The sequence below is a fragment of the Aquila chrysaetos genome, chromosome 9, assembly GCF_900496995.4.
Source record: "Aquila chrysaetos chrysaetos chromosome 9, bAquChr1.4, whole genome shotgun sequence".
NCBI classification, from domain to species: Eukaryota; Metazoa; Chordata; class Aves; order Accipitriformes; family Accipitridae; genus Aquila; species Aquila chrysaetos.
The window spans coordinates 35438324-35455236 of record NC_044012.1 but is presented as its reverse complement, the minus strand read 5'-3'; the positions used below and the strand labels follow the sequence as shown (position 1 = coordinate 35455236).

The 16913-nt window shown below is 38.0% G+C and overlaps 1 protein-coding gene across 4 annotated transcripts in view; it reads right to left on the bottom strand.

Annotated features, from left to right (window-relative positions):
- Positions 1-10771: 10771 nt before the first annotated feature.
- LOC115345678 (splicing factor SWAP) overlaps positions 10772-16913 on the bottom strand; it is a 49858-nt gene continuing 43716 nt past the window's right edge. For all 4 annotated transcript variants that reach the window (XM_030024877.2, XM_030024876.2, XM_030024878.2 and 1 more), the window contains 3 exons: positions 14194-14364; positions 13527-13599; positions 10772-11188 (listed from right to left, as the gene is read on the bottom strand). In XM_030024877.2, the coding sequence (XP_029880737.1) occupies positions 11170-11188; positions 13527-13599; positions 14194-14364 (263 nt within the window). In that variant the 3' untranslated portion in view covers positions 10772-11169. The remainder of the gene's footprint in view (positions 11189-13526; positions 13600-14193; positions 14365-16913) is intronic.

Genomic DNA, 16913 nt, shown 5'->3' with positions numbered 1-16913 from the left:
TCATTTTCTTCATAAAAACAGGTTTCCAGATAGCTGTGGTTACAGTCACACATTCGAACCAGGCTTAAGTATTTCAAGATTTAACCCTTACCTCTCCCTCCCCTCTTAAAAGAATTAAAGTCTCCCAAGTCTTTTGGTTGTCAGCACTGCTTTCTCAAAACAGTCCTGAAGTTATTTGTCCCATCAGTCATGTAAGAGCTTAGTGCCAGTGCGAACCAGCAGACGTGCTCGAGTAGCGTAGCTAGCAGAAGGCAAGATCTCGTATAATGCATCTTGCCAGCAGGACAGCACCGCAGCGCGTCCTCTCCTCACCAGCCCTGCAGCGAGTGGCCCCGTCCCCAACTGGCACTTCTTAACCATTATTTTCATACTGCTTTGGCTGTTAACTATGGAATACTTCCCTCTTTTCCCGCCACTGTCTGAAGCCATGCCTAATAAACCCACATATGTAACTCGAATTACAGCTGCATACCAGCAAATAGCCACCTATCTACATAATGCAGCATAATTTGACACAATGAGCGATCATCTGGAATGCTTTTCAGAGAGTTCAGTTATGCGTTGAACGCTGAAATACCCCTCTAAGAAGGTGGAGAAAAGCTCGTGTGATTGACATGTCATTTTTATTTATTGGCAAATCATTCACAGTCCTGGCCTCGGTGGTATGAACAACAGGAGGATTTGGAGGGCTTTTTACAAGCAGCCTATTCTGCAAAGATCATGCATTTTCGGGGAGGTTCTACGAAACCTCCCCACTGCTAATTTCTGTCTAGGCAATAAAAATGGTATTGAAAGCTTGTTATAATAGAGTGAACAAGATTTCAGTTGAACTCAAACTATGTGATATGGATAGAAAAAGTAACTATATAAGAACAAGTAATGGAAAACTGTTTCTTATGGTAACAGTTCATTTATAGAAGACTGTTGAGAAGCTGCTTTTGTACTGCTGACAATGCCTGAATGAAATCAGTGACTCTTCAGTGACTTTAAAGAAATTGCAGATAGATCCTACTTTGCTGGAGCTTTTATTAAGGTGTAAAACTCATTACTACCAAAGTGCTAAAAGCTGTAAAACTTTGGTCTTGAAAGTTCCAGTGTTCAGATGATGAGATACCTTGAAAAAATGGGTTTTGAATGGGCTGTCAAGTTCAGAGTTAGAACTGAGCTTTGAGGTACTCATGATTAGAAACACAAAAGTTCAGCACGGGGTACTACTTTAGGGTCACAGCTGCTTACTTCTTTCCTCAGAGAATGCCGTGACTTTTGGCATGAGACAGGGACTTTCAAGAGGCCCAAGATGAAGCTGGACCAGTCATAAGTGAGCCACTAGCCAAGCAGAAAGCATGTACCACAAGGAAAAGAGTCCTTATAAGCAGCAGGGGACTAGCTGCTTTCCTCCAGCAGAGATCCACTCACAGAGAGAACATTAAATTAGAGAGACTGTATGGAGATACTTGGCCACCAGCCTTTTAAGGGGCCAAGAAAGTATTTTCCTGAGAGGATCAAATCAATTGATGGCTGCCCAAACTCATCATTGTTTTCAGACTTCACAAGATGTTCTCCAGCTCTCCAGCAAGGTGAAACGGGAAGACAACTTCGAAGCATGAAAAATAGCAGCCAAGTGCATTACCTTCAGCCATAGCTGCAGACCCCTGGCAATGCAGGTATAGCTCCCCAGGTGGGCTCTCACCCATGCACCTACCGCTGGTTTTACACGTACAGTGTACATAAATAAAGACCTGGTTTGACATTTCAATTCATTGTCAATCACCTGTAATTGTTTAGTGAAGTCTCAGCCAAGTTGCTACTTTCTTATGACTCAGTTTTTCACAACTCAGTTCTCAAATCTGTGAACACATCAAATCATAGTACTGCTCCCCTTCTTCACTCCCAAATGAGGAAGAACATCACCAAGTCGGAGCCAAACACAGTGAAATACAGATCTATGTCTTCTGTTGTTAGATACTGACCTTGCTTTTAAAATATTAAAAAAAAAAAAAAAAAAGCCCAATAGTGGAATAATTGCAAACTGTAGTTGAAACTGGACATCATCCTACTTGGTTCAATTTTACCTATGGTCTGACTTCCCGAATGATGCCAGCTGCAGGATCTAACCTATATTTGCCTGAACCTGAACAAGTCTCCACATGCAATCTGTAACACCCATTTGAATCTATTCGTGCCATTTTTAACTCTGTACACTATTTTAATTGATATTTAGAATATATTCTATTCTCTCTTCCCATGCAGATAGGCCACTGATAGAAGATTTCCCACAACTTAACCATTATTTAAGGATAAATAGTAGTATTTACTATATCTGCATATTCTTAAAGCCTAAGGGCAAAGAATATTCTTTCTTTATAGAATAGCTGATATCTTGTGTTTGCTTGTGGCTTGAATAAGACCATCACATTCGTGCTCTTCTGCATTGTCACAAGACAATACCGAGAAGTTAGCAAGATACAAATCCTAACTTCCAGTGACATTGCAGAGTGCCTCTGACGGTGCAAACTTCAGCACACTGTATGCAGCAAGACGGCGAGTCTAAACTGAGCAGCTAGGGAATCTAAGTACTCCCCTGCCTCATCATGAGCAGCCAGCCCATAGAGCAGAGGTCTCTCATCCACACGCATCCTCAATAGCTGTTTCTATTTCTGTCTCTCTGAGAGATGTCACCCGCTTGCCCATAGGAAGAGTAAACTGCTTATTGCTTCAAAGAGAGACACAGACAATTAAATCAAACCCCTACTTACAAAATGGCATTCAACCCATTTGCCCTCTACAAAAAAGGACCTCCCTAACTTAGATGTTACAGAAAGCATATTCCTAGCTTTCCTAAATCATAGCTTCTGCTTTGGGCTTGGAGGATTGTCAAAAAGAGGAAGCAAGTTCAATGATTTTGAAGGCCAGTAGCTCAATCGTTTCTATAAGGTAAAGCAAAGCAGTCTGATTGCACACTGCCTGTTATCCTCAGCTCCATGTAAAGTAGTCATTACCCTGGGAAGGAAACACAGAATTGCTTCTGCCTCTAAAGATATAACACTTCATTCGTTGGCAAAGTTGCGCTGGCCTTAAAATCCAGCAAATTTTCGCTGTCACAGTATGAGAACAACAGCTTTTCAACACCACTTATTGTACCCATGCTCAAAAAACTATCAGAGTGTCATCAAAATCATTAGGTTGTCAGAACTGAGTGAATGTCTCTTTGCCAGTTAAGAAACACTGGACAAATGCCATCAGATTTGCCAGCATAGCTCACTCATTTTTACAGTATTCTCTTAAATTCAACATATAATATCACTCTTTGTCCACTTTGTCTCCTTATCTACAATGCTTTAAAATAGAAATAGCTTTAGGAAAGGATGAAAGATGTGTTTAATTTTTGCCAAGTGCGATACCATTAAAGTCATTAGCCAATATTGGTTCCAACGGGAGATTACGAACAGTGGGAATTTAACATGCTCCTTCTGCAGGATTAATAGATACACGTCTCATAATGTTTTTGTGCGCAATGACAGCTTGAGGCTGTCAATTTCTACCATTTCCTGATTAAAAAACATCAGACAAACTTAGACCCATTCAAGAAGCACAAGCAGAAGATGCAACTGAAGACAAATTTTTATGTGACGTACAAAGGTTTAAAGCATAAGAAGTTTCTGGCAATGGGATGTGTGGGTTCAGGGAGTGTTTTATGGATCATGAAGCTGCCAATGTTCAGCTATGAGGTTTCCCAGATTACAGAGCATATTATCATATTTTTAAACGTATCTTTTATGAAGGGGAAGGAGTTCAATAAAAGCTACTTTAGTATACTGGCTTTTTTCAGTCTTTGAGACAACTTCTATTGCCTATTGTGGCAAGACAGAGGGCATTCACCTTTGGACTTAATATACCTCTGCAAAGCTATTCCAGAGACACAGGGGACAGCTTCACCTAGAATACGCAGTGGAGGCAAAACCAGTTGTTACCACCCTGATTAGGATGGGCAGCCTCGGAGTGTTAGCAAACACGAACCACAGAATAGCTGAGGTTGGCAGAGACCTCTGGAGATCGCTGCATCCTAGCCCTCAGCTCAAAGCAAGATGAGCTGGAGCAGGGTGTCCAGGTCTGCGTGCAGTCAGGTTTTGACCGTCTCCCGGGATGGAGACTCCACAGCCTCTCCGCACAATGACCACAGCCAGCGAGTCAGACCTGAGCGACGAGAGCCACGGAGCAGCGAGGGCCAACCGCTCCCTGAAGGGTGGGAGCCGGGAGCTCAGCGCGACAACGCAGGTGGCGGGGCAGGGACCTCACCAGCCCGGCCGCAGCCCCGCGGTACCCGAGTGAGCAGGGCGGGCCCAGGAACGGCAGCTGGGATCAGCCGAGAGTCCGGATCGCCAGACCGGCGTGTGGCGACAAGGCAGCTCCGAGGTCAGGCTGGGAAGCCAGCCTGTGGGTCAGGGTCCGGGTCAACAGGGTCCACAGCCAGGCACAGACACGGCTGCGATGGACCTACAGACGGACATACCTACAGCCAGCTCGGCAGAGAGCCAAGGCGTTGAGCTGAAACTGAGCCTCCGGTCAGAGGCTGTGAGTGAAGGTTCCACGCGAGGCCGGTCAGGACCATTAAGGTCTATTACTGCATTCAGGGCCCTGACAGAGAGAACACAAATGAGCTGGAAATATCTTCCCACTGATAAATTGCAGCACAACTCACAGGGACAGTGTGAACCCAAACAGATAAGGGACCCGCACAAAAGAATAATGATCGTCTATTCTCTGTTTGCAATGGCAATTCTGAGAAAACTATTAACTTACAAACTCAAAGGCTTTCACAATTCATGATTCAACTGAGTAAACTGGTGGCTTCTTATTATGCAAATACATGAGATGTTTTGTTCTGGGAATATAAAACAATAGATTGGGGCATCTAAAGAACCTTTATTCCTCTGTCTGTCATTATTATACCATTACACTTAAATCCCACATATTCTACTCTAAGTATCCAAGGGAACAAGAGGTTTCCCACTAGAAATACACCTCTGGAGTAGTTGCCTTTTCACTCCGTCTTCAGTATCCGCTCGGAGAAGGTTTCTAGGTGAGGTCAAGGTCATAGAGCTTTCGAAATTCTCTTGCAGCACAGACAGCTTACTGAAAATGGACTGTAATAATGCCATTGTAACACAGGCTTCATCCACCCCACCACTTCTTTAAGGCAACATCTTATGATTTTCATGAAATCTTTTAATCGTTGTACTTGGTAATTTATAGTCTTCACTGCGCATAAGCTAGGGCACTCAAAGACCTGCGGACAATGTACTTTTGATTGTCTCAATAGCTTAAGGCTGAAACATCTTCTCACACTTACTTGGTTCAAGGTAGAAAAATACTCATCTTTTCATCAGTCCTTACAAAATGAATTTTTCCTTTCCATTTTTCCTTAGAAAATGAATTAAATTATTAGAACTTCAGAAAGGAGGAGCAGAGATTACAGATTACTTTTGTTTCCTTCCTTGTGATGCCAAACCCTCTGACCTGTTTCTTGGTCAGAGTTAAGGTTAGCTTTTTTCAAGCTTTAGCATTTCTGAAGGAAAAAAAGCTGTTAAAACAACCAAGAGCAATAATTTAACAGACAGTCCTACAATCACCAAGGCTACCATATCCTAATAAATAAAGTTGCAGATAAACATCTTTGGATTGCATTTTAACAAGAAACCCCAAATCTTCCTACTTTTTAATAGAGAAAATATGAGCATATACAGGACTTCTCCCTGCAAGAATACATCCTTAGAATTTATTTTACCACAAACAGGACAAGGAAAAGCTTGGAACCCCAAATTACGCCAGTTTCACTGAAGTAACTTATCATATCTGCCACTCTATGTTGTCTGGGGAAGTCGGCATCTGCCCTTCTCCAGTCTTGCATACTGGGATTTCTCTTACCCTACCAGGCAGCTGTATTTATAAACACTGTCAAGTACCATCAAAAGGTCATCACACTTTCTATTTAGAGATCAACACTTTAATACTCTGTCTAGAGAGAAAAACGAGTTTCTCAGCATGCATCTAGACGTGCAGCCATTTTGTCCTTATCAGAAAAACCAAGTCATAGCAGGTCTCCCGACAAGAGTATGGCAGTGATCCAGAAATGGCAGATTATCACCATCGCTTTTAAAAAGGTCTGGCAGAGCTTTTTATAATGTTTGTCATGCTACATATTCAGGATTAATTGTTGCCAAGAGATTATCATCTTCATTCAAATTAAAGATATTAAATTAATAGCATGGAAGTTTCAAGTTCACTGGAAGGTAAAAGTGGATTTGTTATAAACAGTCAGGACTTGCTTTAAGATTATACAAGACCCAGTAGGGTATTTCTATACCTATATTCACCTCCCGTGTAATCCAGAACAGGGAAAATTAAGGCAAAAATCAAAGACATGCTTTGCATCAAGAATCATCAAGAATCCTTCAATGGTTCAAACAGAATAACAAAAGCAATACCACACCAGCTGGCCACCAGAAAGACTGAAACCTAATTAGTGTGCAGACAGGTATTAGTTTCTAACCAACTGCTCCAATAAAGCCTTTCCTTTTATATGTAATGCTTAACCAAACCACACTTCTGGTGCTTGAAAGAATCTGTCTAAAAGCAAAACAAAATATTCAGAACATGTTCATATTTAAATCACAACAGAAAGAAATTCAAACACTGAGCTTTCAACTTTTAAGAGCTGCATTTAGGAGAATTTCAAACCAATTTTCATAAAGTTATAGCCAAATTAATTTACGAGATGAAAATAAGAATGTTAGATCAGTGCAATGCTGTATTTCATGCCTTCAGATCATGAGGCAAAAGAAAAATTAGTAAAGAAGATGCTTTAGCATTTTACTAACCTCAATCCACAGGTCTTTTACTTCTTTGCTTCATATAATTAGTTGCTGGGTAGGAATGGGAGAAGAGGAATAGATGATAAACAAAATTTAATTAAGTAGAAATTTAATTAAACAGGATTTCCCAATAAAATTTCTTCACAAAAGATAATAGACATTGCCTTAAATCCAAGAAAACATGAATTCTAAATGTTATCATTTGTTGTCCCACTGCAAAATGCAGAGTATGGTTTTGATTGTCTCCAATGCATGAAGTTTACAAATAAGAAAGTGTACATTCCAAAATAATTGGTGTCAAGCAAAATGTTATGATACAAAGAGTTGCAAGGGACAATAGATGTGAAATCATGATCAATGCCAAGAGACCACAGATACATCTCAATGCCTGTCAGCTTCTTGACAGAGCCAAATCGTTCAATGCCAAACCATTAACTCAGTTTGATAGAAGCTGCCCTACAACTGGAAGCAAGGCCTCTTCACCTGTTCAAAACCAAGAAGTATATACTGAGATGGCCAAATGATTTTAACTTTATTAACAGGCTACCCACCAGCTGACCTGAAGAGCCAAGTAGGAAGCTGTTGAACACATCCAATTAATTCAAAGGAGAGCATCTGCAATACAAGTTATTAGGAATTCACATCTTGAACGATGAAGATTTATACCTAGATGGGCAGATTGATCAAAGCTCATGGAGTCTTTGGAAGTCATGGAAACTGGTCAGGGACTGGGGGACAGATGTATACCAGCACCTAACACTTACCTATTTCTCTTCCATTTGACAAAGAAAGGTGGAGAACTTGAGGCTATACACTACCTTTGCTGTAGCAATGCCTTTGCCCTATTATCCATCCCTGAGAAAATATGTCTATAATACCTACAAATACCCAAGTCCGCAAATGATTTAGTGGTTCAAAACTTAACAAAGTTGTAAGTACTTTTTTTGATATTTCAGTTGAACCTGAACCTCCACAGAGCAAAAACTGATACCTCTTGAACAGCTCCTACTGTTTTTCTGTCGTGGAAATTTGTTTTGAGAAGGCTACTCTGCATGAATACAGAGAATAAAGTTGCGTTGTACAAACTGACAATTTTTAAAAAAGTTTGTTTATCTTCCAAACTATGATCTGGAACTCCTAAGACGAGGAAAGACTGGTTAGCACATTAGGGGCAAAAAGGCCCTTCCAAAGCGCTTTGGAAAGCTAGCGTTAATATTCCAAGTGCTTCTGGTTTGTTACACGCACGCAGAAGAAATAATTCAAAGTACCTACAGCTAAAGAGTTGCTTAAATTACTGTATTTAACCAAATTTAAAGCAAAGCAACCTCATGTTATATTGTTTCCACAAAACTGAGAAATTTGAAAAATCAAAACTAGTTGCTGACAACTCAGAGCTACCACAGTACCTTCCCCGTGACTACTCAAAGCCCACTTTCTTCCAACTGAAGCACTCTCAATTTCTTAACTCCCCGTTGCAGCAACCTCATGGATTTCCCATCAGAAACAATATTCTGGCAATACAGCCAGGTGATACAGGGCCTCTTTAGGCCCCTTGGTGTGTGGCCAGATCGCAAGGAATTGAGTACGTACAGTTTTCGTGGATGGGAGGTGGGGTGGGAGATGCAGTCCCGTTCGCCTTTTCTGCAAATCCCAGACCTGCTGCCTGTCGTCCCAGATGCTTAGACAGGCTCCTATAACTGGGTTGAAAGAAAGGTCTCTTTCAGGGGTTGCACTGAAAATCCGTACCTGGAAAATAGAAATTTGAAAATTTTCCAATTTGAAGTTCTTAAGACATTTTCCTGATACTGGTTATATTCTCCTGATGTACCAAACACCAGAAATTGTACTGATCGTATCACAAGCTCCATGCTGCATTTACAAGCAGTTACAACACAGCTAGTGCCTGTGAAGACAGACCAAAAAAGCAGCATCGATTTCTAAATGTGAATACATACAAAGGAATTATTCTGGTAAAGCAGTTCAAGACCCTTTAATATGGTGAAAATGTCCATTCTGGTTTGAAAGAGAAAAAATAACACAATAAAAACACTACTACTTTTTAAATTCTGGAGAATACAACTACCCATGAGAGAGTGCTAAATGCAAACAAACCTCAGTAAACAGTAAAGAGTGTATAAAAATGTAGTTTAATCTAAATTTTCCTGGAGCTAAATGCTCCATCTCACTTCATACCACAAAAGGGAATAAAAAAAAAAAAAGAAAAATAAAAAAGAAAAAAAAGAAAAAAAAGACTTGCTCACAGGGAGGGAAAATATTTTAAGAAGTCATTAAAGCAACAACCTTCCCAAAGAGAATAAATCTGCAAAGCAGCAGCAAAACAAGCTGCCCAGTCTATTTTATCAAAGAGTTGGGCTTTTTTCCTATTACATGACAAACAACTGGCATCCAAGCTGCCAATTATTTAACCATGGTGAGACTTTTAACTCCATTTAGGAGGGAAAAATATAGGTCCTGTAAATTTAACACTGCACAACAATCTACAACAGCTGCCTACAAAATTTACTTTATCTCCTTTTTTATCTCTGTGTCTACTAGTACTGTTTCATCAACACATACAGAGAAAACGTTCTCTCTCCCCCACTGGTTGAAAGTTATTTTTGTCCTAGTCAACACATTACAACTGACTTCGAAATAATAAGGTAAATGGTGGGTAACATGATTCTGCATTACCATTTGGATGGCTCTGTTTCATCCCAACTAATGTGCACAATGAAATTTCTCTGCCTCAGACAGCATTCTCTGTTGTTTGTAGGAGTGTAAACTCTGCTAATTATTACTGGCCAAAAACCGAAAAGAAACCTGATCGATTATCGTTTCCAGTGGTTTAAATACTGTTCTTGCATTCCAAGTGAGCATCGGCAAGTGGCATTACCAACTACCATTTTGACCATCATGTTACTCAAAGCTTGACTTATATCAACGCATTGTTTCTCCTCCCCTTGCTTTAAACAAAAAGATTTTGCATTGAAGTTATTAATCTGTGTAGTTCTATGTAGTTAACTTACCAACTAGTCTGTGAGTAAGCGTAAACTTTACCGCATTAATTTCTCTAATCCATCTCCAACCTCCACCTACTCTCTCTAAAATTTGAGAAAATTAGGACATGAGTCACTGTAACCACAATCTTTCTGATTACAGACCACAGAGTTTTTCAGGGGTCTTTAACAGCCCTGATTCCACGCTTTATGGAATCAGATAACTGCCAATAAGGGCACCTTTTGAATGCACCAACTATTACAAAACCTCACAGTTAAAGCAGGCTTGGGGAAAAATGCACACGTGCCTTTTTGTACTCATTTTAAGGATATTTCAATTAAAAAATTAAATAGTCTCAGTGTACAACAAAGAATAACCAAATGTGCAATTATACTGAGGCTACAAGCTTTCTGAAGAGTGTTAACTGGTATATGTCAGTAAAACGTATTAGTAAGCATCTTTCCCAACTGTATGAAAGATGTTAAACCAGAAGAATGTTGGATTTATGTAAAGTATGCCTGTTGAATGACCACAAAAATATACTCTCTTCTGTAGCTAACTAGAGAGAGCAAGGCACATTAAAACAAAGGGCCTACTGACCATTAGTTATTGACCTCAAAGGGTCAATTCCTCAAATGGAGGCTCAGAGATCTTTCTAAATGATGGACAGAAAAGCATGTCCCTTGCCCCATACCTGTCCACTACTAACATCCAAGCAAACAAGCATCCTTCTTAGATTGTTCTGTGCATGAAGGAAGATAAAAAGTATTTCTCAGCTTAAGGTGGTCAGGCAGGCTAGACAGTTGTTATTTTAAAAAGCAGAAAGTACTAAAGAAAAACAAAAATTAATTTGTAACAAAAGTCAACCACAAACAATTAAGGACTCCACAAAAAAATCTAGCTAATGAAAGATGTTTCCTTCTTTATTATTGTGTAATACTTCTTTCACAGAAACATGGTATTTACAAATATACACATATAGACTGCAGATCATAAAATGTTACTGAAGAATTAGTCAAAAAATCAATTTACAAAAACCAAAAACTTTCCAAAGATATTCTGGCTGAAAAAGTTTAATGAAATTTCAAGGAGACGCTTCTGTACAGAAAGATAGGTTTTAGCTCCTTGAGTTCTGGTAATATTAGGCGAGTTGTGAACCAAGTGAGCTAAGCTCAGCTGTACATTTGAGATGAGGCAGTTTTTTTTATATTGTTCTTTTTCACACAATTTCTTGATGGTCAGTTCAACAGGTCTCAGGAGGCACTAGTTTGTATGTTTTTGGAAGCTGCAAGCATTGCTCTCACTTTGGCCATAAGATCCTGTAGAAAACAAAAGGAAAATGATCAGACATGTCTGGGCTTTGAACAGAGCTAAAGCATGTGATTGCAAAAACCTGCATGAAAGGGTTAGCTTATGCTCCAGTCACACAGAATACTTAGATTCATGATCATCAGATATTAACAGTCCTAGGCTAAATGTGCAGAATAATTTGGAGAAAGTTCGTATGACAGCAACTGAAGTCTGTTTTTACTACAATGCTACAAAGTTCTCTGCATAAATATTTAGAACAGTTTCTATGCAACAAAACACAGAAACCACGTCAACTGAAATTGAAAGAAACTATGTCTGTATCTTCACAGAAACTGTAATGAACATACAACTACCAACCACCAAAGGTTTAAAAAAAGAAAAAAAAGAAAGAAAAGAAAAAAAGAGAGAGAGCTGGAAAGAAGAGAGCGCTACCAATTACTCTATAACAGAAAGCTTTTTTTGTTCACTTTGTAAACCTGAGCTAAAAATTTACATAGCAGCTGTATTTTCACATATGACAGAGTGACTGAAACATTAAGACTGTTGTGAAACCAAATAGCAACTCTCAGTCTTGTTTGAGTATCCAGTGGAAACAGCATTACAAAAGGACATGAAATTTCATGTAAATGGCATCAAATAATTGCATTTCAAAAAATGATTACAAAATAAAAAGTCTGTATCAGTAATGAATTAAAGTTACTTAAAACGTTTCTTCACAAATGCAATATAAATGAATTAAAATCCTTAGTTCTTTTAAAGCATTTTTCATCTGAAGCTCTCAAAACACTTCATATGGGAATTCAGCATCATTCTTCCACTTTACAGATGGAAGGATTTGAATGAGAAAAGATACTGAATTAGTCAGGGTCAGCAAGCACACTGGCAGCAAAATAATCATACTAATAATTAGGTAAGTTACATTTCTTTGGGCCCTTAAAGATAAAAAGATGCTAAACTAATCTATATTGGGAAATATCTTGCAGATTCACAAAAGTTTCATTCCTCTTTTTTACTTTTTGCAAATAGTAACCAAGAACTGTATTTTAATAGAGTAACCTTTCCTCCTCTTACAGCTGCGCTTCAAGCAAGCAGACTAATAGTAAACTAGCAAATTCTATGCCATAAGCATTATTTAACCCAAGAAATGCATGAACTAATTACCTTTCCCTGAAGGGTCTATGTTTTTAAAGGGTGGGATGTTTACTCTACTTTGAAGACCATGATGTAGTTCACATCTTATTTCTCATACCAGGAATTTCCATGCATTTTTTTGGTAGCCTAAGAAGTGCTATGGTGTTAGTACTCCATTTTATTTCTCTTGCCTATACTTGTTATCTTCTATTCTCCTAAATATTCTTGTTTTGGGTTTCTCATAAAAAATGGATCAAATATGGTATGTAAGGTACTAGTTTACTAGTATTAATTTCCAACTACCACTATTTCCATAGCAGAACTAAGTCTTTGAAGAATATTAATTTATTGAAAGAATAATCTATCCATTGAAAGAAATGAGAATATAAAAAGCAACTCTGATTTTATATTGTAAATTTTCCAAAGCATAATTAAGAGCTTTCCTCCTCTAAACTTGGCATATTCAATTGAAAGAAAGTTAAATATGCATGAAGACTCTAAGAGGACAAGTGAAATTAAGAATTTTGAAGAGTGATACCATGCAGTAGCTTTTAAAAAAGGAATGGAATTATTTTGATGGAGGGTGGGTATCTTAAAACTGCATTAGGGAAGCTGAATCCATTTAGATTGTTGCACAGTATATAGAGGCACATACCTGATATGTCATGATTTACAGCAAACTTGACTATGTCAAGGAAATCATAACAATAGTTCAGAGACATAAACAGCAACAAGAGTAAGATGAGCTAGTTGAAGATTCTGCTTAATGCAAAGCATACACTTACTTCAGTTTGCAAGAGGACGTATTTTTCCTCTACTGCCAACACTACAAACTTAGCCTTTGCCAAGATATTTCTCCTTCTTTCCTTTCTTCCACAAAACTTAAGAGCATTACATGGTAAGATGGGCTCTCAGTAATACCTGCTATTGGTAACTGGGGTATGGTGGCATAATGTGGACTTTCATATCTTAACAGTGGATATACTGCAGCATAATGAATTTAGCTTGGTCTTTAGAGGCTTGATTAAATTTGAAAGGACAGCAGCTAGAGAAGCAACAAAATTGTTCTTCTCATAAGCAAAGAACTTAAGAATGACAATGAACATATCTCTACACCATACGCAAAGCTCAGAATTGTACAAGGTAGTAAGAGGAGAAAATGATATGATGGACACACTTAATTAGGCAACATACTCTGAATTTGTTTATTTATACCTGAGTGATTTTACTCTGCACTGAAGACACAATTGCTGAAGAGATTTGGCCATCTTTTTCCTGAGAAACTCCCCTAAAAAAGTAAAATTAGAATCAGAAATTTATAGTAAGTGTTTTAAAAATGCATTTTACTCACCATCACAGTTTTGGGTTTTATTGTACAAGTCTCTTATATGTTAGTCAACAGCTCTCTCAATCAACTAGAAGCCATGATAAATCAGTCAGAAGAGTCACTCATACAAGTGATACAGAGAAATATGAACAGCAGCCTAGGAATTTTTAACAGGACTGTTCTATATTCTGTAGAAATAATTTAATTATGAATCTTGCACATACATTACAATTCAAACCACTCTATTAAAATTCTACTTCAAAGAGTTATCCCATTTAGTGAGAGTTTCCAATTTCTAACGTAGAATTAGGTTGCAGAATTTTCTGCACCAGTTTTACAGTAAGAGTATTGTCAAGACGTTTACTCCAGTAGGCAAGAGAGATCCAATGTCTTCATTAGACTGATGCACGTAGTGCTGTTCTCCCAGTGTCTTCTACTTTTAATATGCACACATTACACACACACAGAGCTCCTCACCATACAAGTTAGGTCAAAAGACACACTTACAGTCAAAAGACATCAGCGCTGCAGTATTACAGTAAAAGATCATATTACCTGGAGCGTTCCTGGCTGGATTCCCTGCTCTCCACAGGAGAGACACTAGTTGAATGTACAGAATTTTTGTGTGTGGATGGTTTGCCTGGTGACATGGATGGTGAAGGAGACCTAGCTTTGGACTTGGTACGTGATCTAGACCGCCTCTTCTTCTTCTTTTCATGGGGACTTCTGTGAGAAGAAAATATTTTATTGAAGGATATTTAAAGCAATGTTACACTAGCTCAGTTGAAGTTACTTTTCACACTTCTAAAAGCTTATGTAGTCCTCTTCCACAGGATACTTCTCATGCATTCAGCAAACATTAGTCTTACCCCAATACTGCACTTCTATGGTTGTGCAAAACACTTTCTCAGAAGCTCTCTTTAACATATTACATTAGGCAACTACTAGTACCTGAGGTTCTCACTTGGAATGCTGCTGCATGGCTACACAGGAATTACTGGCCAGTATTTGATAGTTTGGAGGATGGCAATGAAAAGCCTTTCAATGGAGATTTGCAGCCTAACTTTGCTAGAGGGCAAGTTCCTTCCCAAACAACATCAGACACTTAGAATATAATGAGAAATGTAGGAGTTTATATCCCTTACAATCTTCCTAGCTCATAAATGAGCAAACCATGGAATCATAGCTATACAAAAGATCTACAAGGCAAATCCATGGTTTGTTTGCTTTTTAAAAGAAATTACCCTTTTCCTTGTGATCAAATCTATAATGCGACAAACCACAGGCTCAAAATTATAAGCAAGCTCTTGTATGCCACTCAAACCTAGACCTAGCAAAATGTTTTAAGTGCAAACCATTTATAACTTGGAAATTAGATACACAAATGTTTGTCACTATGAGAGCTGGAAGAAAGGACTTATGGGTACCTGATGTGTTCATTATTGACAAAAGGGGAAAACAGAGATAGCCTCCTCATATGCAATATTAAGCTCAAAGAGAATTCAATTAGTAATATACTAGAGTTGGAACTACCAAAATCTTGTATACATGGTTATGAATTTATGCCTGTATGATTTACATACCAGTATTGATATTACTGTAATTAGAATTACTAGAGTAATGGCTTAATTAGAGTTAGGCAATACCTCATTGTAGGCATCTCTCTCTAACATGCACTGCTAGAAATTTATTCAGAAGAATGTTGTTGAAACTTCTAGAACATCTTAAAACATTGTAAAACTTTGAGCGATCTTCTAAGTATCACATTATCGGTTCCTTTATTTTGATTTTCTTAGGAATTTGCTACTTTAAAAGCAGCTATGCTGTAACATATTAAATTCCCATATAAATACTGTACACTTCTGATGCTTAGAATTTATCATACTAATATCTGATTTTTATATAGAATTTAGCATTCAAGACTTAAAATCGCAAAACCTCCTTACACTTTTCTTGCATAAATAATCATTAAGTGGCAGAAGAAAAACCCCACAGCTCTACTGGCCTCTAACATTTTCATGACTATACAAAAAACATCAGCTACAAAGTCGGTGATTCCTTGACTAGCTAATTATGTACTGTAATTGCTCAGTTTCTTAAAACATCATAATGTAATCAAGCTGTGAACATATTCCATACTTAACTCTTGAAAATCTCAACAAACATTCATCATGCAAGAAGAATATTTTACAGTAAGCTTTTCTGGTATTTTTCATCTCAGATTATGATGAACAAACATCATAACAGCTGAATGAATGTGTCTATCCATTTTCTATTTTTACAACAGTCCATTTGCTAAAATTAGGCTTATTTTTTAGTATTTTTCTAGGTACAAAAGCTAGCATAAAAGAACTATGCATATTCTCTGTGGACAGTAATTCACTGCAGTCAGATTAAAACACTAATTTACATTAGACTTCTTTTAAAGTGACTATGATGGCAACTGAGGTACAGGATAAGCAGAAGAAAAACCAATTGTTGTATTTATTCTGAAGTATACCTCATTCTACAAGCACTGAGCCAGTAATTCCCAAACAAGACAAAGTAAAGCATAGCTTCCTAGTTCTTACATATTTTCTTCTGGAAATACACCTAAAAATTTACAAGCAATGCTAGCTATTTAGCACCACGACTGATATTAGATTAATGCCCTGAGCAAGTTTAAAACATTGCAGTATTTATTAATTCTAATTTTCAGTCGTCTGACAGTACTGGATTCTAAAGCTTGCCTACTTTTTAGTATAACTATGGTTAATAAAAACCATTCAGCTGACTGCTGTCATGTAAGATTGAAACCTGCTCTCAGCTATCACACAAAATATACATTACTCACTCATAGAAAGCCCAAGTAAACTAATTAGCTTTTAACAGACCTTGAACCCAAACCTTGCTTCCATTACACCACTGCAAAGAATCTACTGCATAACTGAAGATGAAAACTGGTCCATCACAGCATCTACATTTTTACCTGAAAATTTAGCATGTCAGTCCTAGCAGGACTGAAACAGTCGGCTTTCTGCAATCAGAGCTGCAAAATATCCTCATCTGTGTTTGACAACAATATTCTTTCTTCAGTCTATGTTTTTTGCACTTACTGACATATTTTATTGTATAGTGTTCCGTTTTCCTGTCTGAGGCCTAATAAAAGTTTACTATTTCCACCTATATAAACAATATTGTTTACAGAGGAATCTAGTTTGTTTCACAATTGTCATCATAATTTACCACTTGGAGTGGCATAACTCTAAACATAATTTATAGCTTAAAATGCTGAA